The following is a 27,951-nucleotide window of genomic DNA, read 5'->3' on the forward strand; positions in this document are numbered from 1 at the left end:
CCTACCCCCCAAAAAAATATGATTAGCAGAATCAGAATAAATTATGCAAGATAAGTAAATACATGTACATTTGCATGACATAGGCAGGTTGCAGAATTGAGATTTCTTGGTGCAGAATTTAGATCATTCCATAAGCATATAAATTGGCAAAGGTCTTCTGCCTATACTCACCACCTCAGACCTATGTCTCAGACCTATGTCTTAACAGCTCTTAACAGCAGTGCCAAACCGTGATGAAATGTGTGAATGACTAGAAAATCCCTGTGGTAGCCTTCTGGATTCTGACTTTTGTGATTTGGCAACCGTTTTCTGGTAGGTCCAGTACTCAGTCTCTTGGCTTCCCCTGGTTTTCTGGCTCCTTGCTATAATGATACAATATAGGCCTTGTCAGCGTCTCTGAATGAACCTTATGGCCCTGAAAATGAACAATATCTGCTCATGGTCAAAAGCTATTTCCATGTGTTTCATATGAAAGCGCATAAAAAGAATACAGCAGCATTTATTCAGCTGGGGTTTTCTTAGGTGGCAAGATTTATTTTTGCTTTTGTATGCACTGGCATTGCCTTAGTCAATAGGTACTTCTCAGAACAATCATTCTTGATATTTACCTCCAGAGTTCAATACGCGCTGCTTATTACTTACACCATTTTCAAAAGTGTATATCATGCTGCATTTTATGAGGGAGAATATTGAAAACAAACTCAACTGTTGGAATTGGATGAATTGCATTATAGGGGCTTCTGCCGGGGTTGAATTATTATGATTTTTAATACATGTTCAAAAGGCTGGTATTTATTTTGTGTTGTCAGAGCTTTTCTAAAAATCAGCACTTTGTAAATCAGGGTGGCACCGGTAAAATGCTGGGATTAGACCTGTTTTCAAATGTCAACGTTGGCCATGAACGTCAGCTGCCTTGGCCAAGCTGCTCCTTCTCTTTCTGTTTTCCATATAACACAAATGATAGTGACCCACATCAGATTTCCAACTGCCTTGAATAGCAGAAATCCCATATCCATTGAAATTAATAGTCAGATATTCCTATTTTTAAAATATGTTATCAAGCTGCTAAGAAGAAACATATTCTGCTGGGCTGCCCAAATAGCTCTCTCTCTCTTTTTTAAGTAGCCGCTAAAGCAAAGAGTTGTGCATATATTAATATTTTGCTCTTAACGGCATCATCTGGTGGTTAAGAAATACCCTTAAACTCCTCAACTGACTGACGGATGCCTTTGTCAAAGCATGGATGGTCACTTTATGCAGAATGATAATCTTCCTGCTGTACATAATGAGGTCAGCGAAGCAGTGAGCAAGGAAATGTATAATTCTGTAGCATGGGTCTATAAGCACAGCCCTGTCTAGGCTATTTAAGTTTAATGAGGCATCTACTGTGCTGCTGCATACTCTCGTTGAACAGTCTCAGCATGCATTTCAAAACTAAAATGTAGCTCATAATCCATGTCCCTACGCACGCTCCTTTGAGAGTCTGTGGCTGCCGTTCTCATAAGGCTGCATTCTTTTGCATTTCTTTGTGTGCTAATGGTCTTGGAATTAGTCATTTGCTCCATTGTCATTGTATATGAGGATCACAATGCTATTCTTTTTCTTCATTGTTCTTTGAGCGTCAGAACTGCTACGAAGTAGCGCATAGGCAACATGCATGCTCCCTAGGGAATGTATTCTCTGCAAAAGTAGCTAAAGCCATCCCCACGATGATAGGTGTATCGTCAAGCACTCAGCCCTGTTCGTAAATCTTCTTCTTCTTCTTCTTCTTCTTCTTTGGCGATCATTCGTAGCCGAGTAAGATTGTCTTCCATAAACACGGTTTTAACAATGAATCTGTAAGTGACTGTGGAGGCCAATTCTGGATCCACACGTCCTTCCACAGTGGGGACATTGGTTTCTGGGCAGGAGCTGATCATGGTGTGGATTTGCCAACCGTGCCTTCCTCTTAGCACCTTTCTCCCTTGCGTCCTGAGTTCGAGTGTCTTCAAAGCCCATGACACCTTTGGTAAAGGCTGTTCTCCAACTGCAGTGCTCGCAGGCCAGTGTTTCCCAGTTGTTGGTGTTTATACTACATTTGTTTTAGATTTGCCTTGAGATAGTCTTTAAACCTCTTTTGTTGACCACCAGCATTATGCTTTCCATTTTTAAGTTCGGAATAGAGTAGTTGCTTTGGAAGACCATCATCAGGCATCCGCACAACATGACCAGTCCAACAAAGTTGATGCTGAAGAATCATTGCTTCAACGCTGGTGATCTATGGGAGTGGTATGGCATCCCTGATGTCTCTCTGCCTAGATCCAATTGCTTTCTTCCTCAGCTAGCTGCTTGGCTAACTTTGGAAAGTGCCACAAAGTGCTTTGTGCCAGTTGATTATCAAACTACAAAAGGAATGGCCAAGGTTTTGATTTTTAAATTATTTTGGTGTTAAGGCAAGGAAAATGTGTCCTCCCTAAAAGAGGGCACGTGTTGCGGTGAGACCTGGAGACTGACCTCTTGGTTGTGGGTGGGTATATTGGACAGCCACAACACCCGATTGGTAGGTCCCTTATTGCTGGGTTTAATCTGGCCAATGGGGAGCTGTCTAAATGGGCCAAGGGACCTATATATACCTGTGCATGTGACCCTGAGCTTCCTCTTTCAGCTCATGCATCAGAGCACCCGCCCTCCACCCTATATTTAGGGCATTTTGTGATTGACCTTGTGATGCTGTCGTGTGTTGTCTGTCATTGGGACAGGGGCACAGCAGGAGTTTTCCCCACTTGGCTGATTGGCTGTTGCCATTTCGGTTTCACCTGCTGCGTAGCAAATCGTCACAACTTGTAAGGTTGCGGATAGGCACTGGTTCAGGTGATAGGGATGGGAGAACGGTCTTGCCATCCCTATGTGAAGGGTATTCCGTTAAAGCAATCCAGGGACTCAACTTGGTTTGGTCAACTCCCGAGAGGGGGTTGTGCCTGTGCCTGAGTCCAGGGGAGCATCTGGGGAGTGGACATAGTCTGTTCCTGGGCTTTTCACCTGCCTCAGATGTTCACCCTTGGCTGACCTATGCTGGTGCCCTGGGTCAGCGTTACCTGCAAGTGTGCAGTTAGCTGGTCTAACCAAAGCCTATGCAACCACTCACTTTCTGTAATCAATAAAGTTGTGGCCTAAATTCTGCCAAAAACCAAAACTAAAATTTGAGTCAAATGTGAGTTTATTTAGGGGGGGGGAGGTTTCTGGGTCTGAACACACAAATAAAAGAATGGTGTTCAGTACAGTATTTGGATTGTGTCTGCCATGCTCTATCATGGTTGTGTGTGTGTGTGTGTGTATACACACAGAGAGAGAGAGAGAGAGAGAGAGAGAGGACCAGACTGGTGGCTTCTGCCTGTGGTATCTCAGCCATTGGAGCAGGGCTGATAATGCAGAATCTTGGAATAATAATAATAATAATAATAATAATAATAATAATAATAATTTATTATTTATATCCCGCCCATCTGGCTGGGCCTTCCCAGCCACTCTGGGCGGCTTCCATAAAAACCAAAAATACAGTAAAATCACACGTTAAAAACTTCCCTGAACAGGGCTGCCTTCAGATGTCTTCTGAATGTCAGGTAGTTGTTTATCGCTTTGACATCTGCTGGAAGGGCGTTCCACAGGGTGGGCGCCACTACCGAAAAGGCCCTCTGCCTGGTTCCCTGTAGCTTTGCTTCTCGCAATGAGGGAACCGCCAGAAGGCCCTCGGCGCTGGACCTCAGTGTCCGGGCAGAATGATGGGGGTGGAGACGCTCCTTCAGGTATACTGGACTGAGGCCGTTTAGGGCTTTAAAGGTCAGCACCAACACTTTGAATTGTGCTCGGAAACATACTGTGACAAAATCATCATCTTAGTACTTGCTACAGGAGACTGAGAAAAGTAGGGTACCAGAAGCTGCTGATTGCTGGAGCAACAGTGCATTTCCCATAATGCCTGGTTCTGCCCTTAGCATTGTGAAGACATTGTGGGGGGGGGGAGTGGGGAAGAGCCCTGGGGAGTCAGAATTCCCAAAGTGTTCTCCTGCCCTTTTTATGCTCCACAAAAACCTATAAAAATGATTTACAAGAAAGAGGGAATAAACCTATCCCCGAGGAATCACACAAGCACTCACTCTGGGGAGGATGGGAATCAAAGGATAGGGCTCAGAAATGGGAAGGGGGAGAGTATGAAAATGATTGCTGGTACACACACACAAGCGCATAGAACTCTTTGTATCTGTTGCCCCATAGCCGCTCTCAGCTCTCTTTTCCTGTTGCGCAACTGTTTTCGGTGGCTGCTACACTGAGCCTCAACAGTGACAGGACAGTGGAATACCATTAAAAAAAGGGGGGGGAGAAAATCAATAAAATGCATTTGATAGGAGTATTCCCCAGATAAGCAGTTAGGTGGCATTTTTTGAATTAGTGCCAGGGGCACAAAAACACATTTCTTTCTCTACCTTTAATGTGCTTTAAGGCCACCTTCCCCCAACCTGTGACTGCAGATGTATTGGACTACAACTTCCATCAGCTCCACGCAGCACAGCCAACAGTGAGAGATCATAGAATTGTGAAGTTGGAAAGGGACCCTGAAGATCCCCTCTTCCAACGCCCTGCAATGCAGCTGTCGCATATGGGGATCTAACCTAAAACCATGGCATTATCAGCACAATGATGGGAGTTGAAGTCCATTGGCAGTGAAAGAGCACCAGCTTAGGGCTGGCTTCTTAATTCTTATTCTTCTCCTTCTCCTTCTTCAACGTACCACCCTTCATCCAAGGATCACAGGGCAGTTTACAGTATAGTAGTACCGCTAGCCCAGAAATATTACCTCAGGTTAAGAACTTTGCTTCAGGATGAGAACAGAAATCGTGCAGCCGCGGCGCAGTGGCAACAGGAGGCCCCATTAGCTAAAGTGGTGCTTCAGGTTAAGAACAGTTTCAGGTTAAGAGCAGACCTCCAGAATGAATTAAGTTCTTAACCTGAGGTAAAGGTAAAGGGACCCCTGACCATTAGGTCCAGTCGTGACCGACTCTGGGGTTGCGGCACTCATCTCGCTTTATTGGCCGAAGGAGCCGGCGTACAGCTTCCGGGTCATGTGGCCAGCATGACTAAGCCGCTTCTGGCTGTTTACCTTCCCGCTGGAGCGGTACCTATTTATCTACTTGCACTTTGACGTGCTTTCGAACTGCTAGGTTGGCAGGAGCAGGAACCGAGCAACGGGAGCTCACCCCGTTGTGAGGATTCGAACCGCCAACCTTCTGATCGACAAGCCCTTGGCTATGTGGTTTAACCCACAGCGCCACCCGCGTCCCTAACCTGAGGTACCACTGTATACCACTGTATAAAAATATGTATTGGAAGATATAGTTCCCCCTTACACTGACCCGAGTTGTGAGGTATGAGGAACATACTGGCATATGTGGTGTGGATGTCATTATGTACACAAGTTCTGGAAGCAGGTTACAGTTGAGATTGGTGTTTTGCTGGCAAACAGGCTGCCTTGGACACTAAGCTATGTCTCTTAGCCATTTGGGGTGGTTCTGACCTTACTTCTCAACAGGGAATTCTAATTCCTTTGGTTGCTGCTCATCTAGTGATCTTTCAAGAATGGAAAGACACATCTTGTTCTCCTGTGGCTCGATGGTTTAAAGAAGTCATGTTCATTGCCATTTCTGGAAAAATGACTCATAAAATACATGCCGCCAGGGGTGATGCAGACCCCTCCAACTTTGCTTCTACTTGGGGGCCATTCGTGACTTGTGAATGATTGGGAGAAAGGAGTGTGGTATATACAAGTATGACCAATCTTTCTCCTGGTTGGCTCAGTCCTTTCAAATATGAGTTTATTTGGCAACGTCCATGAATATTTGGTATGTTTGGTAGAAATATGAATCTTGTATTCCACTGTGGAATATATTTTATGCCACTCATTTTCTTTTAAGCTTTCTATGTTGTTGATGATGAAGAAGTTGATGATTATATTATCTTGCAATTTTATTCTTCCTGTTTTATTGGCTGTTTTTAAATCAGTAGAGTCAACCTACAGAATTAGCAGCTAGCCGCAGTCAGGCCTTTGAAATGTCCTTCTATATTAGGGCTGCTGACTTCTAAGGAAAGGGCTTGTTCTGTGATGTTCGTATTTGAACAATCTGTATGTGGTCTTTTATGTGCATAAACACACACACAAATACGTAGCATAATAACCAAAAATACAATACACTCACATCCTCTATAAGGCCTGGAGGTGCTGTTATACTCTCACCCTGGTTGAGGAGAGCAGGGCATGACACTTCCCAGTAAATTAACCCACATTTTCTAACGTCGCATATTTCTGTTGTTTGTGTTTCTGTGCAAAATTGGCCCCTAAATTGGGGGGGGGGGGGATGCCCACTCCTGTCCAGCAAAACATTTTAAATGTCATTTATTTGAAATGATTGGGAGAAAGGAGCGTGGCATATACAAGTATGATTTCTCTTTTTCGCCACCCCCCTCTAACCTTACCTTGCAGCCTGTATTATTACTGCATGCAGGTTATCATTAAGGGGCCGGAGTCGTGAGGTTGGGGGAAGAAAACCCCTCTGTCATTAAATACTGATTTGGGTGTTGTGCTCCCTATTTGATGGTGTAACGCACTTCGTAATAACAGGTTATTTTCTCCGAGAGATTGCGAATTTATTTGGTACTTTTCTTGCGTTTATGGGGAAGAGGCTGATGTGGAGCTGAAGCAAGCCCAAGCTAGGTGTCCTTACCACCTCACAACTGGGGGGGGGGGGGGTGGAAGGTGGCGGCAAGGGAGAGAGGGAGAGAGACAAAAGGTTTTCAGCCTTTCCATTTATCACCAAGGCACTAAAGTCTGTGGAGAAAAGTAAAGGGAGAAAAATTGCTTTTCAAGATAATACACACTTCATAGAGACGCAGTTTCTCAACTCCACGTAATTGTGAGGCTGCCCATCCCCTGCAAATAGCAGGGGCAATTTTAAAAAAAGGAAAAAAAGAAATAGGAGGTGCAGGGGGGGCCAGAGAGAGAAATATCTCATTTTCAAAGAGAATCAATAAGACAGAGTTGTACACGGAGGTGCTTGCTGCATTGTTATTAACAATTCCTGCCTTTCTATTCTCTCTCCCCCCCCCCTCCACCTTTGTGTTAGAATATTTTCTAATGGGAAGCAATGCTCTTTGAGTCCTGCTGAATTTTAATAACGGAGACGTTGGTGGTTTGTTGCATGTGTGTCTTGCCCGGCGTCCGCTCTCAGCAGCCCCTGCCTTCGATAAATTGTTTTCTAATCTTTCTTTCCTAGATGGAAATCCTGTATGAATGTGGAAGCCATTAGCAGAGTAATTGCTGTCTGTTACCATGACAACCAGCCGCTGCAGTCACCTGCCCGAAGTCTTACCAGACTGCACCAGCTCGGCTGCTCCGGTGGTGAAGACGGTGGAGGACTGTAGCAGCCTCGCGAATGGGCAGCCGCAGTATGTCATGCAAGTTTCGGCCAAGGACGGGCAGCTGCTGTCATCAGTAGTACGGACGCTTGCCACACAGAGGTACGGTCATACCGAGCCAAGGAAACATCCGATTGCTTGTTAAGCGCGGGGAAGAAAGTGCCGGGCAGGGGAGGGGGTTTGCGATTGCAAGACCCGAACCTCCCTAAGTGCACTTGGGGGTCTTTCATCACAGGTCTGTTTCAGGGTCAGGCAGATGGGAAGCTGCACGTTCAATTCTCCTGTGTTGTTTGTAACCTTTCTCTCTGAATGATGCGCACGGCATTGCTCACTTTAAAGAGAGCAAAAGCTCGACTCCTCTTCGAGTTCGTAATGTGTTGCAACTTTGTCACGATCCCTGGCGATTCAACTCGTTCCGCTTCGCGCAAGGAAGGGGGTGTGGGGACCGTTGGGGGAGGCAGGTGGCAAAGGGATGGAGAGGCCATTAATCCTCCTGAGGCGAAAGAGAAAAGTTCAGGAGTGACATTCTGCTGACTTGAGCATGGTGCTCGCAGCTTCCCAGTGAGGGCTGTCATTTCACGTTTGCATGTGTGTGAGAGAGACTGGGAGGAAAACTCATATCTAGCCTATCGCATTCTGTGTGGAGTATTGTGGACTTTCATCTTTTATACTTCTAGACCACGTTTTGTGTAGCTGGGCAGCTGGGCAAACTTGATATTCAACACGATGCCCACTGCCTAGGTACAGAATTTGCTGTTCTTTTTCATGTCCATGGATTGGAGTGGGTCTTGCGGGTGGTATTGTATGAGATTTTTTTCACCGCTGGCAGGCAGCAGTTTGATATGGTGTAAGTAAGCAGTGGTCATGTTATATATTTTTTAAACTCCATTCAGAAGAATGTCTAATGGCTTGGTATGTCTATTGGTAGGCAATCGGCCAATGTGTGTAGAATATAGTATTTAGGAAAATCGTTATATTTTGTAAAAGGGGGGGGGGGACATGTTGTTCAACCAGTGCTGATTTCAAAAATATCCCCTGTCATGCCCTTAACCATAGCTTCTTAGAGTGAGCTGATATCTTTCTAGAAAGTTTTGTGTATGAAGAGCTGTGCTTCAATTACATTTTTAAATTCATAGATTTGCCTTCCAATAACCCAGGCAGAGGGCCTTCTCGGTAGTGGCACCCACCCTGTAGAATGCCCTCCCACCAGATGCCAAGGAAATAAGCAACTATCTGACTTTTAAAAGATATCTGACGGCAGCCCTGTTTAGGGAAGTTTTTAATGTTTGATGTCTTATCGTGTTTTTAATATTCTCTTGGGAGCCACCCAGAGTGGCTGGGATGTGGGTGGTGCTGTGGGTTAAACCACAGAGCTTAGGACTTGCCGATCAGAAGGTCGGCTGTTCGAATCCCCGCGACAGGGTGAGCTCCCGTTGCTCGGTCCCTGCTTCTGCCAGCCTAGCAGTTCAAAAGCACATCAAAGTGCAAGTAGAGAAATAGGAACCGCTCCGGCGGGAAGGTAGACGGCGTTTCCATGCACTGCTCTAGTTCGCCAGAAGCGGCTTAGTCATGCTGGCCACATAACCCGGAAGCTGTACGCCAGCTCCCTCGGCCAATAAAACGAGATGAGCACCGCAACCCCAGAGTTGGCCACAACTGGACCTAATGGTCAGGGGTCCCTTTACCTTTATAGCAGTGTAAGTGTGCTTTTTTTAAAAAAAAGTGCAATTACTTACTTACTTAGTTAGTTAGTTAGTTAGTTAGTTAGTTATCCATCCATCCATCCTATTTGTATTCTATGCTTTTTCTCCAATAAGGTCAAAGCAGGATACATGAAATTTGTTTAATCCTTGCAATAACTTCCCTTCAGGGTTAGTGAGAGGTGATGCTGTGCACAAAGGCTACCCTGAAAGATGCATGACTGAGAGGGAATTTGAGCCTCCAAACCTACTACACCAGCCTTCCCTAACTTTGGTCCACCCAGCTGTTTTGCAGTAGTCACAATAATATCTGACCATTGGCCATGCTGGTTTGAGGCCGATGAGAATGGTGGTCTAAAATGCCACACTGTTAGGAGAAGCTACACTGCGGTATACTGTCTCGAAATGGAAATACTTAAAATAAGCAGAAGAGGATCATATTACTAAGCTATTTTTAATTGATGTAAGTCTGAATTAGGAATAAGACAGCTGAGCAAATGGTAATGTTTAAGAAAGAAAACAATGTATGAAAATATGCACAGGCACTCTCCTTTTCTTGGCTTGGCAAAAGTTGGATCAGGCCTTCCTTGGTTCTGATGGAGGAGTCTCCTTTCTTGTAACTGGAAGCCATGAGTTTGAGATCTGCCTTCCGGAACACGAGAAAACAAGCTTTGTCCCTCCTCCATGTGACAGCCCTTGAGATATTTGAAGATGGCTATCATCAAACCTCTCCATTCTGAAGGAAATCAGCCCTGAGTGCTCACTGGAAGGACAGATTGTGAAGCTGAGGCTCCAGTACTTTGGCCACCTCATGAGAAGAGAAGACTCCCTGGAGAAGACCCTGATGTTGGGAAAGATGGAGGGCACAAGGAGAAGGGGGCGACAGAGGACGAGATGGTTGGATAGTGTTTTCGAGGTTACCAGCATGAGTCTGACCAAGCTGCAGGGGGCAGTGGAGGACAGGAGTGCCTGGCGTTCTCTGGTCCATGGGGTCACGAAGAGTCGGACACGACTAAACGACTAAACAACAACAACAACATCATATCTCCCCTCAGTCTCCTCTTCTCCAGGCTAAACATACCGAGTTCCTTCAGCCTTTCCTGTTGTGTTAAGGAGACTGCTTCCTTGGTTCTGATGGAAAGGAGAGACAAAGTTGTGTGCCATCAGCATGGCTCCTAAACTCTGGTGAGCTCTCCCAGAGGTTTCATGTTTACGTATGTTAAATAGCATGGGACAAGATGGAGACCTGAGGGACCCCATATTTAAACCACCACAGGATTGAATGGGAGACACACACCCCAGCACCACCTTTTGTGAGAGCAAGTGTGGTGTAGTGGTTAAGAGTGGTAGTCTCGTAATCTGGGGAACCAGGTTCGCGTCTCCGCTCCTCCACATGCAGCTGCTGGGTGACCTTGGGCCAGTCACACTTCATTGAAGTGTCTCAGCCCCACTCACCTCACAGAGTGTTTGTTGTGGGGGAGGAAGGGAAAGGAGAATGTTAGCCGCTTTGAGACTCCTTAAAAGGGAGTGAAAGGCGGGATATCAAATCCAAACTCCTCCTCTTCTTTTTCTTCTTCTTCTTCTTCTTCTGAACTTTCCCCTCTAAGAAGGACAATATCAACTGTAAAACAGTGCCCTCAAGTCCCACCCGAAACTGACAGTCCAAAAGGATGCCATGGTTGATGGTCTCCAAAGCCACTGAGAGGTCCAGTTCACAATGCAGATCACCTACCAAGGTAACCAAAGCAGTCTTCGTTTTACAACCAGGCCTAAAACCAGATTGAAATGGATCTAGGTAATCTGTTTCATCCAGGAACCCTGACGCTGAGATGCCACCACATGCTCTTAACACCTTGCTGAGGTAGGGAAGATTGGAGACTGGTCTAGAATCAACCACAGGCCTAACCAGTGTTATTTTTCTAGAAAAAGAGGTGTCAGAACTCACCGTGAAAACCTTCCTCATTCTCTTAGAAAAGCAATGGCGCTCACCTGAGAGGTGCTGGAGCTGAGTTCCTGTGAGTTCCCCCTAAAAGAAGCCCTGGGCCTAACTCAGTTTAAAGCTGCTTGATAGGCAGGGTTGGCCTGAGACGTTTTGCTGCCTGAGGCAAAAGACAATATGGTGCCCTTTCCACATTGCGTGTACAAAAGCTGACAGGGCTAAATCTTCCTTCAGCATTGGCAAAGGTATGATGTCGTTCACAGGAGTTAAGTTTAGCAGGGGCAAATATATACCTGTGTCCTTCAACAGAGGGGAACTGCTGGGGGGCGGAGCTCAGGCCAGGTGACGGCCACTGCTTCCTCATCCCCATCATCATCATCATCATTATTATTTATACCCTGCCCATCTGGGCAGCTCCCAACAGAAGAAGAAGAAGAAGAAGAAGAAGAAGAAGAAGAAGAAGAAGAAGAAGAAGAAGAAGAAGAAGAAAGCGATAGAACATTAAAAACTTCCCTAAACAGGGCTGCCTTCAGATGTCTTCTAAAAGTCAGATAGTTGGTTATTTCCTTGACATCTGAAGGGAAGGTGTTCCACAGGGCAGGCACCACTACTGAGAAGGCCCTCTGCCTGCTTCCCTGTAACCTCACTTCTTGCAGTGAGGGAACTGCCAGAAGGCCCTCGGAGCTGGACCTCAGTGTCCAGGCTGAACGATGGGGGTGGAGACGCTCCTTCAGGTATATAGGGCTACCTGAGGTTGATTCCTGCATTGCAGGGGGTTAAACTTGATGACCCTCGTGGTCCCTTCCAACTCTACAATTCTAGAATTTCACCTCCCTCAGCTTAAGGAAAGGTCCAGCCACATTGATTCATTTGTCTCTTCTAAAATAATCCACTTTCCTTTTATAGTTTAACGATCCTTTCCTCAATCCTTATTCGTGAAAGAGTCTGGGGAGCCTAAGGAACATGAAAGACAGGCAAGCACATACAGAGATATAAAGAATCAAAGCAGTGGCAGATGAGCTGGTGGTCTTCCACAAGTGGGGAGCTTGCAGTTGCTTTGCTCCTCGGCAGTCCTTGCTGCTGCTGCTGCACCACATCAACCCAAGGTTTGAGCGTGTTGTCTAAACCCAGGCTGATGGTTTAGCTCTCTCTATGGCAGGGGTCAGCAACCATTTTCAGCCATGGACCGGTCCACCGTCCCTCAGAACATGGGGGGGGGCAGACTATATTTTGAAAAAAATAATAATGAATGAATTCCTATGCCCCACAAATAACCCAGAGATGCATTTTAAATAAAAGCACACATTCTACTCATGTAAAAACACCAGGCAGGCCCCACAAATATCCAAGAAATGCATTTTAAATAAAAGGATTCTACATATAAAAACATATAAAGGATTCTACATATAAAAACATGCTGATCCCTGACCATCCACAAGCCAGATTTAGAAGGCGATTGGGCCGCATCTGGCCCCCGGGCCTTAGGTTGCCTACCCCTGCTCTATGGGCTAACCATGAGCTGTAACCATGGTTTATGACTCTTGGTTTATGACTCATGGTTACCATGGGAGATTGAAACCATGAGCCCAAGTTTGGATGTCACAGTAAGCCAAACCTTGCCTTAGCTTGGTAAAGGTAAAGGACCCCTGGACGGTTAAGTCCAGTCAAAAGTGACTATGGGGTTGAGGCGCTCATCTCGCGTTCAGGCCAAGGGAACCGGTGTTTGTCCACAGACAGCTTTCCTGGTCATGTGGCCAGCATGTGTAAACCACTTCTGGCACGATGGAGCACCGTGACGGAAACCAAAGTGCACAGAAATGCCGTTTAGCTTCCCACTGCAGTGGTACCTATTTATCTATTTGCACTGGCGTGCTTTCGAACTGTTATGTTGGCAGGAGCTGGGACAGAGCAACGGGAGCTCACCCCATTGTAGGGATTCGAACCCACGACCTTCTGATTGGCAAGGACCAACAAAGAGCAAAATGACTGCGACTGGAACTCAGCATGTTTGTGCTGAGCTAAATGTGCCAGGCCATTGCGAGCCTCTGAGATTCACCAATGATAACTCTTCCTTAGAAGGGCAGGATGCCTCTCCTCAACAACACAAGCCTCTCCTACTCCTTAAAAGTGAAGGGACCCCTGACCATTAGGTCCAGTCGTGGCCGACTCTGGGGTTGCGGTGCTCATCTCATTTTATTGGCCGAGGGAGCCGGTGTACAGCTTCTGGATCATGTCCTGGTCTGGTGAACCAGAGCAGCACACGGAAATGCCATTTACCTTACTGCCGGAGCGATACCTATTTATCTACTTGCACTTTAATGTGCTTTCGAACTGCTAGGTTGGCAGGAGCAGGGACTGAGCAACGGGAGCTCACCCCATCGCAGGGATTTGAACTGCCGACCTTCTGATTGGCAAGTCCTAGGCTCTGTGGTTTAACCCACAGTGCCACCCGCCTCCCCCTCCTACTCCTTGCTTACCACCAAGAACAAGAGACAGTGCACCTGATCTTGGCAAAGCCAAATCCAGCCAGCATAAAAGAAAAGTAAAGATTGAATCATAGAATCATAGAGTTGGAAGAGACCACAAGGCCATCGAGTCCAACCCCCTGCCAAGCAGGAAACACCATCAGAGCACTCCTGACATATGGTTGTCAAGTCTCTGCTTAAAGACCTCCAAAGAAGGAGACTCCACCACACTCCTTGGCAGCAAATTCCACTGTCAAACAGCTCTTCCACTGAACCTTTCAATGTACTTGGAAGAAGCAGAGACAGGATCTGGTTCTACCTGGAAGAGGAGAGGTGATAGCTATGACATAAGGAAGAGAAGACAGCACAAAGGAAGTTAGGGATCGATACCTGCTAGGGATCATATGTTAGCCAGCAAAATTCTATCAGGAAATAGAATTGCTATCTCCACAGAAAGTAGACTTGCTAAAGACGACAAGAGAGCTAGTGTTTCCAACTAGATCTGATAGCTGCAGAGGCTGTATCTGGAGCATGCATCATAAAAACCTTCTACTTGACAAATGACACATAGTAATGTCAGAGAGTGTATGTTTAATCCTGTCTTTAAGGGGCACCAACTAAGATTTCACTTGGAAAAGAAGATACAGTTTTGGTCATGTTTGGTGCAATTTATCCTTCTTGAGCATACACCAAGCAATAACCAGAATGAATACAGGAATGGAGAACAGATTGAAAACGTTTAGCCTGTTCAGCCTGGCCAAAAGGAGTTGTAGAGTGCATATAACTGCACACTATGAATACACTAGAGAGACTGAGAAAGACCATGGGTATAAAAACTAATGGCTATACATGGTCCATTAAAAATTAAAACTTGGGAGCAGAATATGGTTTCCAAGGAAAAGAGGTGAAAAATTCTTAAACAGACTGCAAAATAGTCATCTGAGCAAAGAACCTCGCTGATCTCAAAGAACATTAACAAAGGATTTCCTTTTTTAAAATATTCATGTTTTGTGTACAGTAATGGCTAGGAAGTGTTCTTTTACCACCCAAGACTTTAGTATACCCTGCCATTTTTACAGCATGCAAAAGTTTGCGCAGTAATGCTCTGCTACTGCTATAGAGGGGAGAGCAGGCTGTGCAAATATTGTTCAGTCAGTGGGTGGTAGACACAAAGGTCCCAATGCCTTTAGTGCATTTACAGCCTAACTGTGCTGGTGAGAAAACAACCTAGGTTGCTGTGTCCCAATGAACATAATTTGGGAAAGTCACTGGCCTGGTTCAAATGTAACAGTATCCACAAACTCCCTTGTCTCTTAAGCATTAAAGCAGCACTTCAGGAGTGTGTTGAACTACAGCTTAAAGTCCAAAACAAAAGAAATTACAGCTTGAGCCCTGGCTAAAAACAAACCATAAAAAGGTAAAGGTAAAGGGACCCCTGACTGTTAAGTCCAGTCGCAGACAACTCTGGGGTTGCGGCACTTATCTCTCTTTACTGGCCAAGGGAGCCAGCGTACAGCTTCCGGGTCATGTGGCCAGCATGACTAAGCTGCTTCTGGTGAACCATAGCAGCGCACGGAAACGCCGTTTACCTTCCTGCCAGAGTGGTACCTATTTATCTACTTGCACTTTGACGTGCTTTCGAACTGCTAGGTGGGCAGGAGCAGGGACCGAGCAATGGGAGCTCACCCCATCGTGAGGATTCAAACCGCCAACCTTCTGATTGGCAAGCCCTAGGCTCAGTTGTTTAGACCACAGCGCCACCCGCGTCTCTTAAAAACAAACCATAGTTTTGTGGTTTGGTCAAAATAAAAAAAACTGTGGTTTTAACTAATGTGGTTTTCATAGAATCATAGAATCATAGAGTTGGAAGAGACCACAAGGGCCATCGAGTCCAACCCCCTGCCAAGCAGGAAACACCATCAGAGCACTCCTGACATATGGTTGTCAAGCCTCTGCTTAAAGACCTCCAAAGAAGGAGACTCCACCACACTCCTTGGCAGCAAATTCCACTGTCAAACAGCTCTTACTGTCAGGAAGTTCTTCCTAATGTTTAGGTGGAATCTTCTTTCTTGTAGTTTGGAGCCATTGCTCCGTGTCCACTTCTCTGGAGCAGCAGAAAACAACCTTTCTCCCTCCTCTATGTGACATCCTTTTATATATTTGAACATGGCTATCATATCACCCCTTAACCTCCTCTTCTCCAGGCTAAACATGCCCAGCTCCCTTAGCCGTTCCTCATAAGGCATCGTTTCCAGGCCTTTGACCATTTTGGTTGCCCTCCTCTGGACACGTTCCAGTTTGTCAGTGTCCTTCTTGAACTGTGGTGCCCAGAACTGTATTATTAGAGTCATAGAATTGTAGAGTTGGGAAGGAGCCCAACGGTCATCTAAGCCACGGCAGGAATCTCCGCTAAAGCATCCATGACAGATGGCCAGCCAACCTCTACTTAAAAACCTCCAAGGAGGGAAAGTCCACAGCATCCCGAGGGAGACTGTTCCTCTGTCAAACCCCTCTTGCTTTAAGAAAGTTCTTCCTAATGTTTAGTCAGAATCTCCTTTCTTGCAACTAGAAGCCATGGGTTTGAGTTCTGCCTTCCGGAGCAGGAGAAAACAAGCTTCCTCCCTCCTCCATGTGACAGCCCTTGAGATATTTGAAGATGGCTATCATATCTCCTCTCAGTCTCCTCTTTTCCAGACTAAACATACCCAGCTCCTTCAACCTTTCCTGCTGCATTAAGGCACAAGAGAAAAGAAAAGGACATAATACCAGTTGTGCCAGCAACTAGTGTAAATAGAGTTCTCTTCCTCAGCCTGGACACTGAGGTCCAGTCCTGGGGCCTTCTGGTGGTTCCCTCACTGCGAGAAGTAAAGCTACAGGGAACCAGGCAGAGGGCCTTCTTGGTAGTGGCACCCACCCTGTGGAATGCCCTCCCATCGGATGTCAATGAGATAAAACAACTATCTGACTTTTAGAAGACACCTGAAGGCAACCCTGTTTAGGGAAGTTTTTAATGTTTGATGTTTTATCGTGTTTTTAATATTCTATTGGGAGCCGCTGGGGAGTAGCTGGGGAAACCCAGCCAGATGGGCGGGGTATAAATAATAAATTGTTGTTGTTGTTGTTGTTGTTGTTGTTGTTGTTGTTGTTACCCAGCTGAATTGCAGTGTACATTACAACACAGAAACAAAACACTGAGAGAAACTATACTATGGAACCAAAGATGTTACACCTCTCTAGATAGTTTGCGTCTCAGAATTTGCTCTGCAGTTGGTTGTTCTCCATATCTGTGGGTGAGAAAAAATGTCACCCCAGGTCAGGTTAGCTAGCAGAGAGGGAGGAGATACCGTACTTTTCCATCTATTAGATACCCCCTTGTATAAGACACCCCCCCCTATTTTGGGGGACTCAATTTTAAGAAGATGAGGTGAGATGGCCCAACGTTGTTGAGCCTCTCCCCCCCACGCAGCTGCGGGCAGGAAACACTCCCTAGATCATTTCCTGTGGGCAGGTAGCGAGTGTTTCCCTCATGCAGCAGCATCGGGGAAAGCTGCGTGCCACTAGCCAGCACCCCCAGATCGCTCCCTGCATGCAGCAGCATCTTCCCCCCATGCCACTATCCGTTTTTTGACATGATTTTTGTGTCAAAAAACCTCATCCAATACACAGAAAAATAAGCTACACCTTCTTATGTGGCGTGGGATGTGAGTGAGTCCTCTCAGTGAGCAAAGCTACCTTGTATACTATTGTATGGTGCGGTTACTGTGGAAAGGCTTGTTATCGTGTGGCGATGAGTTGGCGTGGCAATGCGGTTGGGCCAGATTTCCTCCCCTCCGTGACTCCAATACTAACCCACGACCCCTCTTGCTTGTCTTCCAGCCCTTTCAATGACCGACCAATGTGTAGGATTTGCCACGAAGGCAGCAGTCAAGAAGACTTGCTTTCTCCCTGTGAATGTACAGGAACCCTGGGGACTATACATCGCAGCTGCCTGGAGCACTGGCTGTCGTCTTCGAATACCACTTACTGTGAACTCTGCCACTTCAGGTTTGCAGTAGAGCGCAAACCAAGGCCGCTGGTTGAGGTCAGTAAATGGGGCATGTCCTCCAAAGCTTTGCTTTAATGATGTCTGTTTTTACACCAGGATCACAACAGATTTGCAGCTTCGATGAAGCAAAAGAAAAGCTATACATTTGGGGTGTTTTTAGAAGCGGGGGGGGGGGGGGTGGGCGGGGAATGAAGGGCAACAAGAGGGCAACCGTAATTAAAACCTTCATTTTTCAGCAAAGAACATGGGTGAGAACAATAGGACAAATGGTTTGGCTCCTTTGTAGGACTCTGCGTACTTTGGGAGAGAATATTTACAGCATGCATTTTGTTCTTTGCTTTAACGGAGACCTCTTGGGGGGAAACACAGATATACAGAACACTGTTTTTTAAAAAAAACACATTACTGCAGATTGTAAAATGTAGATCAAGGATTAATGTTTTTAAAAGTCACCCCCATGGACGGATTTTTTGTATTGCCACTTTATAGTTTTAACGCTGGTTTGTTTATTGGCCAAACATTAGTCACATCAGCCAATTTTTCTTCTTCTGGTTACTTACGGTCTGAGACTTGCAGGTTGTGGATACAATTATTTTAAATAAATTGGACTGCACATAAAATTTCAGTCTGCTCTCTGGGCTGCAGCCACAGTCTCTTCCTTTCTTCTGAAATATGATATTATTACAGGTCACTTCTTTCCTTTAGGAATTTGAAAACGGAGCCATGATGATGAGAATTCAGAGTCAGCTATGCAATGAATTATAGAAAGTTGGTTGAGAAAATGACAACATAAAAATAACTTCTATCAATCACAGTGGGGGCAGCATAATTCTGATCACACAAAGCTGCCTGGGTGCTTGTCTACAACAGTGGAGCCTTGCTTCATAGGGAGCTGTTTGACCCATCTAGCTCTGGCGGCTCCCTCACTTGCAAGAAGTAAGGTTACAGGGAACCAGGGCCTTCTCAGTAGTGGCGCCTGCCCTGTGGAATGCCCTCCCATCAGATGTCAAGGAAATAAACAACTATCTGACTTTTAGAAGACATCTGAAGGCAGCCTTGTTTAGGGAAGTTTTCAATGTTTGATTTTTTTATCGTGTTTTTAATATTCTGTTGGGAGCCGCCCAGAGTGGCTGGGGAAACCCAACCAGATGGGTGGGGTATTAACAATATCAACTATTATTATTATTATTATTATTATTATTATTATTATTATTATTATCTTGTCTGCACTGATAGGCAGATGTCTTTCTCTGCCCATCCTGTGGATGACGGGGTTTAAGCTGGGATCTTCTACGTGCAAAACTCTGCCACTAACCTACTACCATTTCCATTTGAAATGTAAATGCCGACCACAAAACATTGGTAATTCAACAAAAGAAGTCCCTACGCACGTGCAGCACAGCTTAGCAGCCCCTGACAGTCCAGAATGTGCTTCCCTTCGGATTTTGTAATGCAAGGGTAAATGGCAGTTGAAGGAGAGTATTCTTTCGGTCAGGGATCAGGAAATCAAGCTGCCTTCTTCTGTTCAGTCTCCAACTGATGGCTTGAGCCACGCTGTCATCTTTTTGTCCTGATATTCTTCCTGGCAAGGAGGCGGCCTAGTAATCCAGGAGCCCTTTAACCTCTTGCCAAAGGGTCCTTCCATCCAAGGACTGCAGTCTGAAGGTAACTGGCAATTTGATCCAAGTCTCCTTTCTGGCAGTTACGAGTTTCATGGTTAGTTCGATTTGACAAAGTATTGTGGTACCCTAAAGTCATTGTGGAGGGAGCTTTAGATTTCAGTTAAGCAGCTAAGTTTGGCTAACAAGACAGTGGCATCTTGAACAGGCGTCTTATACAGCAGAAGCCCCAAATCAACATTTTTTATTATCAGTAAATGCAACTTTTGCGGTGGGGGACGGAAGGGGGGGGACTGTAAGTCTACTAAGATAAAGAAATGGTCACAAGATAGCATTGAGTAAATAAATAGATTTTAGGGCCCAATTTTTTGCAATTTCACCTTTGGGATTGAAAATGTTCTTTGCACAAATGGAATGTGACATTTCTTGAGAATTAATAGTGACTGGGGAAGCTGAAATTGAACGTTAACCCTTCCAGAGCTGGAGAAGCTTTGCTTTTTAATATCCTATGGAGAAATGAACATTCCCTCTGACCAAAGGAAAAAAGCAGACGAAATCAAGAAGCAACAAATATGCTTGTTTTTGTTTGCTCAATGGAGGGAAAAACAAAGGAACAGTAGTAACCAAATTCAGGAAAACAAAATTCACAATACTAGTAATTATTTTATGGTTGCAGAATTTTCAGTTATCCTTCCCAGTAAACATTTGACTGGTATTGCAAGGCTTGCAGTAACAAAGTTCTAATTCATGGGTAGGCAAACTAAGACCCGGGGGCCGGATCTGGCCCAATCGCCTTCTAAATGCGGCCCGCATACAGTCTGAGAATCAGCATGTTTTTGCATTAGTAGAATGTGTGCTTTTATTTAAAATGCATCTCTGGGTTATTTGTGGGGCATAGGAATTTGTTCATTTTATTTTTTTCAAAATATACTCCAGTCCTCCACAAGGTCTGAGCCCCCTGCTGAAAAAGTTTGCTGACCCCTCTTCTGATTTAAATAAAAAATATGTTCTAGATGTAAGAGATTGTTACTTTGTAGAAAGCCAGTGAACTAAGGCTTCATTAGAAACTGGAAGTATATAAAATATCAAAGTACGGTTAACAGGAACATATGCAAACAGTAAAGCCACTGAACTGATATACAGTATGAGATTTCCTCCCCAAATGGGCATTTTTTTTCTATTATTCCCTGAAGAAGTTGGTAGAGCATGAGACTCTTAATCTCATGTTGGGCAAAATTTCCTGCATTGCCAGGCTTGCACTAGATGAGCCTCGTAGTTCCGTCCAACTCTACAATCTATGATTCTATGACTTAAGAGCTGGCATATTGGTGGAATGGTTATATTTCTTGAAATACAACATAAGATCTGCAAATCAAGAGCCAATCCATAAGTGAGTTTTTTCATCATAAATATAGGGGAGCACCTGCATCCTCTGGACATGTCAACTGCTACATGCAGTGGCTTCCTAGCCACAGGCTGAGTGTACAGTCATACCTTGGTTGTTGAATGCCCCGAAACTCGGACGTTTTGGCTCCTGAACAATTGAAACCCGGAAGTGACTGTTCTGGTTTGTGAATGTTCTTTTGGAAGCCGAATGTCTGACAGGGCTTCCGCAGCTTCTGATTGGCTGCAGGAGCTTCCTGCAGCCAATCCGAAGCCGCAATTGGAAGTCAAACGCTTTGGCAGTCGAACAGACTTCCAGAACAGATTCCATTTGACTTCTGAGGTACAACTGTACTCGATTGCCTGTCAGGGCCTAGACTGAGGAAGAATGGTGAAGACCGCCCCCCCTCCTCTTAGACCTTCCAGAGACCAGTACAGTGGTACCTCAGGTTACAGACGCTTCAGGTTACAGACTCTGATAACCTGGAAGTAGTACCTCAGGTTAAGAACTTTGCTTCAGGATGAGAACAGAAATTGTGCGGCGGCAGCAGGAGGCCCCATTAGCTAAAGTGGTACCTCAGGTTAAGAACAGTTTCAGGTTAAGAACGGACCTCCGGAACGAATTAAGTTGTTACCGAGAGGTACCACGGTATAGATTTAGAACAGTGATTTGCAGAAGGACATAGTTCGGAGGCTGCAGAGGGAGAAGCTGGGAAATATTGGAAGAGGAACAGCAGGAAGAAGCACAGGGAAGAGACAGCTGACAGACTCAGTGTCCTTGGAAAGCATTCCTGACCCCCCTCTCCCAGGACCAGGAGTTCATTGAGAGTAGTAGAACGGAAAGCAAAAGAGCAGAAACCTCAGTTCAGCTGATGCAAGGAGGATGTAGAATAGGAGAGAGGGAGGGGGTGGGACCTTGCTCGGAGCAACGCCATTATCTAGGGGAGACTGCATTCCTTCGTCTCTCTCTGTGAATAGTGAATAAATTACCGTATTTTTCGCTCTATAAGACACACCCGACCATAAAATGCACCTAGTTTTTAGAGGAGGAAAACAAGAAAAGCCAGCAAGAGCCGCAGACACGCTTGCTCAGCGCGGCTCTTTAAAGATAGAGTGGCTCTTGCTGGCTTTTCTGGGAGGTGGGAGAAGGAACTGACAGGCCGCCCTCCGTCCCTTCTCCCACCTCCCTGAAAAGCCAGAGCAAGCTGCACAGCTGTCTCTGAAGCCAGCACAGCAAGGGGGAGAGCTGCGCAGCGCCTCTTGGTCTGCTGGCTTCCCAGCGAATCAAGATGAGGGATGGAAGGAGCTCCGTAAGGATGGGAATGCACTGCATTCGCTCCATAAGACGCACACACATTTCCCCATACTTTTTAGGAAGAAAAAAGTGCGTCTTATGGAGTGAAAAATACGGTACTTGGTAAGAACTGTTTTTTGGTTTATCTGCTTCTTGGCTGCCACCATGGGAGGGATCAGATTCCCTGAAGGCTGACATTGCCCTACTAAATGACCCTTGGTGGATGTGGGGGCTGAGCATGCACACTGCAACCTGGCAGCAAAGTGTTGATCCTAGCCCAGCCTATGGACACTCCAGACCAGAGGTCAGCAAAGTTTTTGTGGCTTGGGACGGTTCATGGTCCTGCAGATGCCGCGGTGGGCTGGAGTGTTTGTGCGCGCAAATGCTATTTCCGGTGCTCCTTCTGGCACGGAGGAGGTGTGCGCAGCTTCCCATTGGCTGCAGCAGCTTCCTGCAGCCAATGGGAAGCCGGCCAGCGTCGTGAAAGGCGGTCCCCGCTCTGCTCCACGCCGGTTTAGCACAGCGCATGGGAGCCGACCAAGCAGGCGGCAGGGGTCCATGGGCCAGTTAAACAACCCCCATGGGCCTCTTGTGGTCCATGGGCCTTAGGTTGCCGACCCCCCCTCCAGACCCTCGCCCCAAGCCTGTAGCTTCACTGTTTTTACCAGTATTTCTTCCAAAGTAAACTCCCTCCCCTCACTAGTGTAAAAACTAAGGAGTCAGCATGGCTGCCCAAAAGTATCCCGCCATCATTCTTCATGGATGGTAGCCCTGCACTGTTGAGTTCTATTATACTTTATACAACTGATAAAATTAGAGAGTAGACACATTTCTGTTGGGTACAGTTTTCAATGAGCTGTTGGACAAGACGACTTCTGTGACATGCTTAATCCTCCAGTCTCTCGTAGCTTTTTTTGTTTTGCTTTGTGGAGAACATGGATTTGTGCCAGAATCAGCCTTGACTTTACATTAGCCTTATGCCTCATTCATTGCGCAAAGCAGGTGGGCTTGAAGGCTTCAGTTTACAGCAGGGGTCAGCAGGGGGCCGGTCCACTGTCCCTCAGACCTTGTGGGGGGCCGGACTATCTTTTTTTTGGGGGGGATGAACATTCTTGTGCCCCACAAATAACCCAGAGATGCATTTTAAATAAAAGGACACATTCTACTCACGTAAAAACACGTTGATTCCTGGACCGTCCGCGGGCCAGATTTAGAGGGTGATTGGGCCGGATCTGGCCGCCGGGCCTTAGTTTGCCTACTCCTAGTTTACAGCTTCCTTTCTACTTTTATCTTACCACAACGTACTTGTGCTACTTTTTTTCAGAGTAAACCTAGAGCATAGTTTTTTAAACATAGGCCAGTCATTATAGGTCCTCTCTTATTATTTCACAGCCTAGCCTAAGATCTTTTTCCATGTGGAACAATAATCCTAGAGCGGAGTTTATGAGGTCAGCTGCATACTTTATAATTGTGAGGAAATGGAACCAGGAAAATGAAAATTCAGATGCCAGGCTTTGCGTGTTGCTTTTGATAAGAGGCATCTTTTTCTTTTCTTTTTTGGCCCTAGTGGGAGAGATTAGATTTTTCTCATTTCTTTTTCCTTTTAAAAGACCACAGTGCTATAGATAAGAATTGTATGAGCAATATAAAAGAGGCTTGTTTCCTGCAGGCAGCAGAAGTTTTAACCAAATAGCAGAGATTCTGTTCTCACAAGATCAGGCATAAAAATGTAATGGACGTGATATAGTGAATAGGCATTCTGAAGGCGGACCAGTTTATATTTGACTGCAACAACAAAAACAAACAAAAAAACCACATTTGCAATGTGCATCGCTGGCGGTGCATGCCTTATCTACTGCCATGGAATGCTGCAATAACTTGGTCTTCCAAAGGAAGTTGCAGTTCACTAGCCAAATTATAGCGCAGCACTCCCCCACTTTTTAATAATATTTTATTCTGATGTCAAAACAAAAAATTCCTTCCAGTAGCACCTTAAAGACCAACTAAGTTAGTTCTAGGTATGAGCTTTCGTGTGCATGCACGAAGAAGTGTGCATGCACACGAAAGCTCATAGGTATCTGAAGAAGTGTGCATGCACATGAAAGCTCATACCTAGAACTAACTTAGTTGGTCTTTAAGGTGCTACTGGAAGGAATTTTTTGTTTTGACTATGGCAGACCAACACGGCTACCTATCTGTAACTTATTCTGATGTATCAGACTCGTGTAGAATTTTAACTCTTCTTTCCACCCAGCTGGACCCAAGAAAGCACTGATTTGCTTCTGAAGCAACCACTAAACTATGGTCTAGCATCATGTTCATGAGACTAGGATGAGCCTCAGATGCACACATTCTCTCTCCTTCTTGTTGGACTTTTATGCATGGCAATTGCCTGCTTCCATTCCTGGTTTGAGGCATATCATGGTTTGCCTTTCCTCCCAACCAGCGAAGTGTGGTTTGTGCCACTGTCAGGGACTGGATAGGAGGAGGAATGGTGCAGACTGCCTCCGCCTCCTCAACCTTCCAGAGAAGAGGAAGACAGTATAGATTTGCAAGAGTGGTTTGTGGGAGGTTAATGCTCAGAGGTAGATAAGGGGCGAAGTTGGGAAATAATGGGAGAGAAGGAGGAGGCAAAGCCAGAGGGGCAGCTGGCTAACACATTATAACTAAAAAGCATTCCAGATCCCTCTTCTCCCAGAACCTGGCAAGCACTGAAAGTAGGAGAGCAAACGGCCTTAAGTGGCTACTGTAAGGTGTGTGATGCTGTTGACCAGGCATAGACAAACTCGGCCCTCCAGATGTTTTGGGACTACAACGCCCATCATCCCTGACCACTGGTCCTGTTGGCTAGGGATGATGGGAGTTGTAGTCCCAAAACATCTGGAGGGCCGAGTTTGCCTATGCCTGCTCTTGGTGATTGAGGAGAGAGGGGGGGGGGAGAGATTAGTCAGAGAAATGCCATTACTCCAAGAGGCTGCATTTCTAAGCCTCTCTCTGTGAATATTGAATAAAAGACATTGGTAAGAGCCTTTCTTGTCTATCTATTCCTGGCAGCCTACCATGGGAGGGGATAGGATTCCCTGACGCCTGACAGCTACCTTGCAAAACAGGCTCAAACCTTCATTTGATGTTACATTTGGCCACACTAGTAATAAAATTGACTTCATGTCCTTCCTTGTGTGGAATTCCTGCACCTGGTCTCAATTTCCATTCCTGGCATCTCCAAGTAGAAAAGACATCCACCTAAAATTCTGCTGCCAGTCACCGTACTGAGCTGGATGAACCAATGCCAGCTTTTAAACTTTCAAACACACTAATAGATAAGAGTTACCCTATATTTTTCTGCACAAGAAGATCACAGTGTCATTAAGCTGATGGTGTTAGCCCAGGGATGGGAACCTGTAGTGGGACCCCTGGTATAGGGCAGTATATTAATATTATTATTAATAATAATAATAATAATAATAATAATAATAGTTGTCAGATTATGAGAGTTGAAGGTCCACAGGTTCTCATCCCTGTTAGACCAAGGACAGATCTGTAAGTTAGTTTGTTAGGTGGCAGTTCTTTCCGTGCCCAGAATTCCATATCAGATTTTGTATTTTTGTCTTTAATTCAAGCTGTTACATTTAGCTAAGTTTGCACATGTGGAATGACTCCCATATTTTCAAAAATATAACTGCCGATCCATTCATGAATGAAGGAGCAAATAGGTGTTGCAGGCAAATTTGCTTTGTCTTAATAATATGTGGGAAAACTAGTGATTTTCCTGACTTGGAGGAGCTCTATCATGACAAAAATTGATCATTCATTGATCTGATAAATGCCATTTCTCCTTTTTCTCTTCTGTTATCTTAGAACTGCTTAAACATAATATGAAAGAGTAAAACACACTGCATGAAGATGTGACAAAAACGTGTGTTATCATAGAGTCCTATAGGAAATGGACAACCCATTTCTGCGCTGCTGCTTCTTGTGGAAAGCACAGTAGAACTTCTAGAAGATTAAATTCAGTTACATGGATCACAAGACTAGAAAAGGTTTATTTTTGAGTATATCCACAGACTTTAGTACATAATAAAGAGTGAATGGTTTCTGGATTATACTCTGGGTGTCAGTAATATAAGGAATTTGGGCATGAATTTCCAAGTCGATATTTTTATTTCCAGTGCTCAGGTGCACATAAATTTAAAAATAGAGTCATGGGTTACTTTATAAGTTACTACTGTGTTCTTGTAACAAAGAATCATGTTATCTCTTACCAGATCATAAAGGACTATATACAGGCAGCCCCCCATTTATGTGAGGGCAGGGGTAACAACTTGTGCCCCCCCCACACACATTGGAGGGGGAAGCATTGTGTGACGCACCATGTGATGTCATGTGACATGTCCCACCCAGTGGGACATGCTGCCGGGCATGCTCTGGGGGACAGTACACACGGAGAGCCAGTGTGGTGTAGTGGTTAAGAGCGGTAGACTCGTAATCTGGGGAACCGGGTTTGCATCACTGCTCCTCCACATGCAGCTGCTGGGTGACCTTGGGCCAGTCACACTTCTTTGAAGTGTCTCAGCCCCACTCACCTCACAGAGTGTTTGTTGTGGGGGAGGAAGGGAAAGGAGAATGTTAGCGCTTTGAGACTCCTTCGGGTTGTGATAAAGCAGGATATCAAATCCAAACTACTCCTCCTCCTCTTCTTCTTCTTCTTCTTCTTCTGCCCCCTCACTTGTTCCCTCCCGGATGGGGGGTGAGGCACCTGGAGGGTGGTGGCGGGGGATGTCGCCCCCCCTAAATATTGGGGGGCTGGGCCCCCTGGTTCAAAATATTGAGGGGGTAGAGCCCTCAGCGCCCCCTATACCCGGCGGTGTGCGATGGTTATGTTCTGAGGCACCGCACGCATCAGTAAAACCGCGTATAATGGAAACCCGTTGAAAAAGCCTGCGAACGCCCTGCCCCTGTTCTGCCCTTTTAGTGGCATTTCAGTGACATCTTTATGACATTTCTGGGTTGGCGTGTTGCACTTAAACACAGTTGCACACATATTGAACATGTACTTTAAAAGAAAATGCAGGGAATGCTATAATCTAGTAAAATAAAAGCTAACATGCGATATAAAAATACATGCAAACCATCCTTTGATGCTCCTACTGAACTTTGCGTCTTGAGGCCTGCAATAAATATCATTGATTAGGACTTGTTACTTTCTTCTCTCTCTCTTTTTAACTTGGCAGCTGGGAAGCTGTTGCTGGGGGATGGGCAGTCAGCTTCAAGCATGAAAGGATTATGATGCGCTTGCTTGGTAATTGAAAGCTTTCTGAAGCCTTGTACTGAAATATGAAGCTCATCTGACTGTTTTTCCATGTAAAGCTTTGAAGCGACTTCCGTTCCGTCCTCCCTTTTGAACACCCCAGCCCTCCGTTGTTCAGCCAAGCAGGAGTTTGGTATCCTGTTACCGCAGCAGAAGGCCAGATGCTCTCCGACACAGTTCACAAAGAGATCACTGTCAAGGCTAGAAGGGAAAAGGGGTTTTCGGCATGTAATCAGCGAGACGAAATGGCCCATTGGCTTTAAGGGCTAACGGAGGCAAGAGCTGGCAATCCACCCTGCTGAAGCCAAACAGGGGACAACTTCATTACACTCTCCTGAGGTGGTTAAAGGCAGTGCTGAAAGATTTATCTTTTTCTTTTAAAAGCTCATTTCAAAGAGTAAGAAACGAGAGCAGTGAGAGACATTAGGACAGAATAAAAATGATGATGTCCAGCTAGAATAAACAGCTTGGAAATGCTGAAAGGCCTCCACTCTGTGTGTAAAGGTAAAGGTACCCCTGACCGTTAGGTCCAGTCGCGGATGACTTGGGTTGCAAGCTCATCTCGCTCTATAGGCCAAGGGAGCTGGTGTTTGTCCACAGACAGCTTCCGGGTCAAGTGCCCAGCATAACTAAACCACTTCTGGTGCACCAGAGCAGTGCACGGAAACGCCATTTACCTTCCTATGTTTGGGGTCTGGTAATAATGATCCCATATGACGCGGGTGGCGCTGAAGGTTAAACCACAAAACCTAGGA

The 27,951-nt window shown here is 45.5% G+C and overlaps 1 protein-coding gene across 3 annotated transcripts in view; it reads left to right on the top strand.

The window, feature by feature from the left end:
- The window catches only part of MARCHF3 (membrane associated ring-CH-type finger 3), a 152,983-nt gene that overhangs the window by 87,575 nt on the left and 37,457 nt on the right, over nucleotides 1–27,951 (top strand). For all 3 annotated transcript variants that reach the window (XM_079995829.1, XM_079995831.1, XM_079995830.1), the window contains exons 2-3: nucleotides 7,302–7,545; nucleotides 17,424–17,628. In XM_079995829.1, the coding sequence (XP_079851955.1) occupies nucleotides 7,358–7,545; nucleotides 17,424–17,628 (393 nt within the window). In that variant the 5' untranslated portion in view covers nucleotides 7,302–7,357. The remainder of the gene's footprint in view (nucleotides 1–7,301; nucleotides 7,546–17,423; nucleotides 17,629–27,951) is intronic.

This window comes from Podarcis cretensis (genome assembly GCF_951804945.1).
Source record: "Podarcis cretensis genome assembly, chromosome: 11".
NCBI lineage: Eukaryota > Metazoa > Chordata > Lepidosauria > Squamata > Lacertidae > Podarcis > Podarcis cretensis.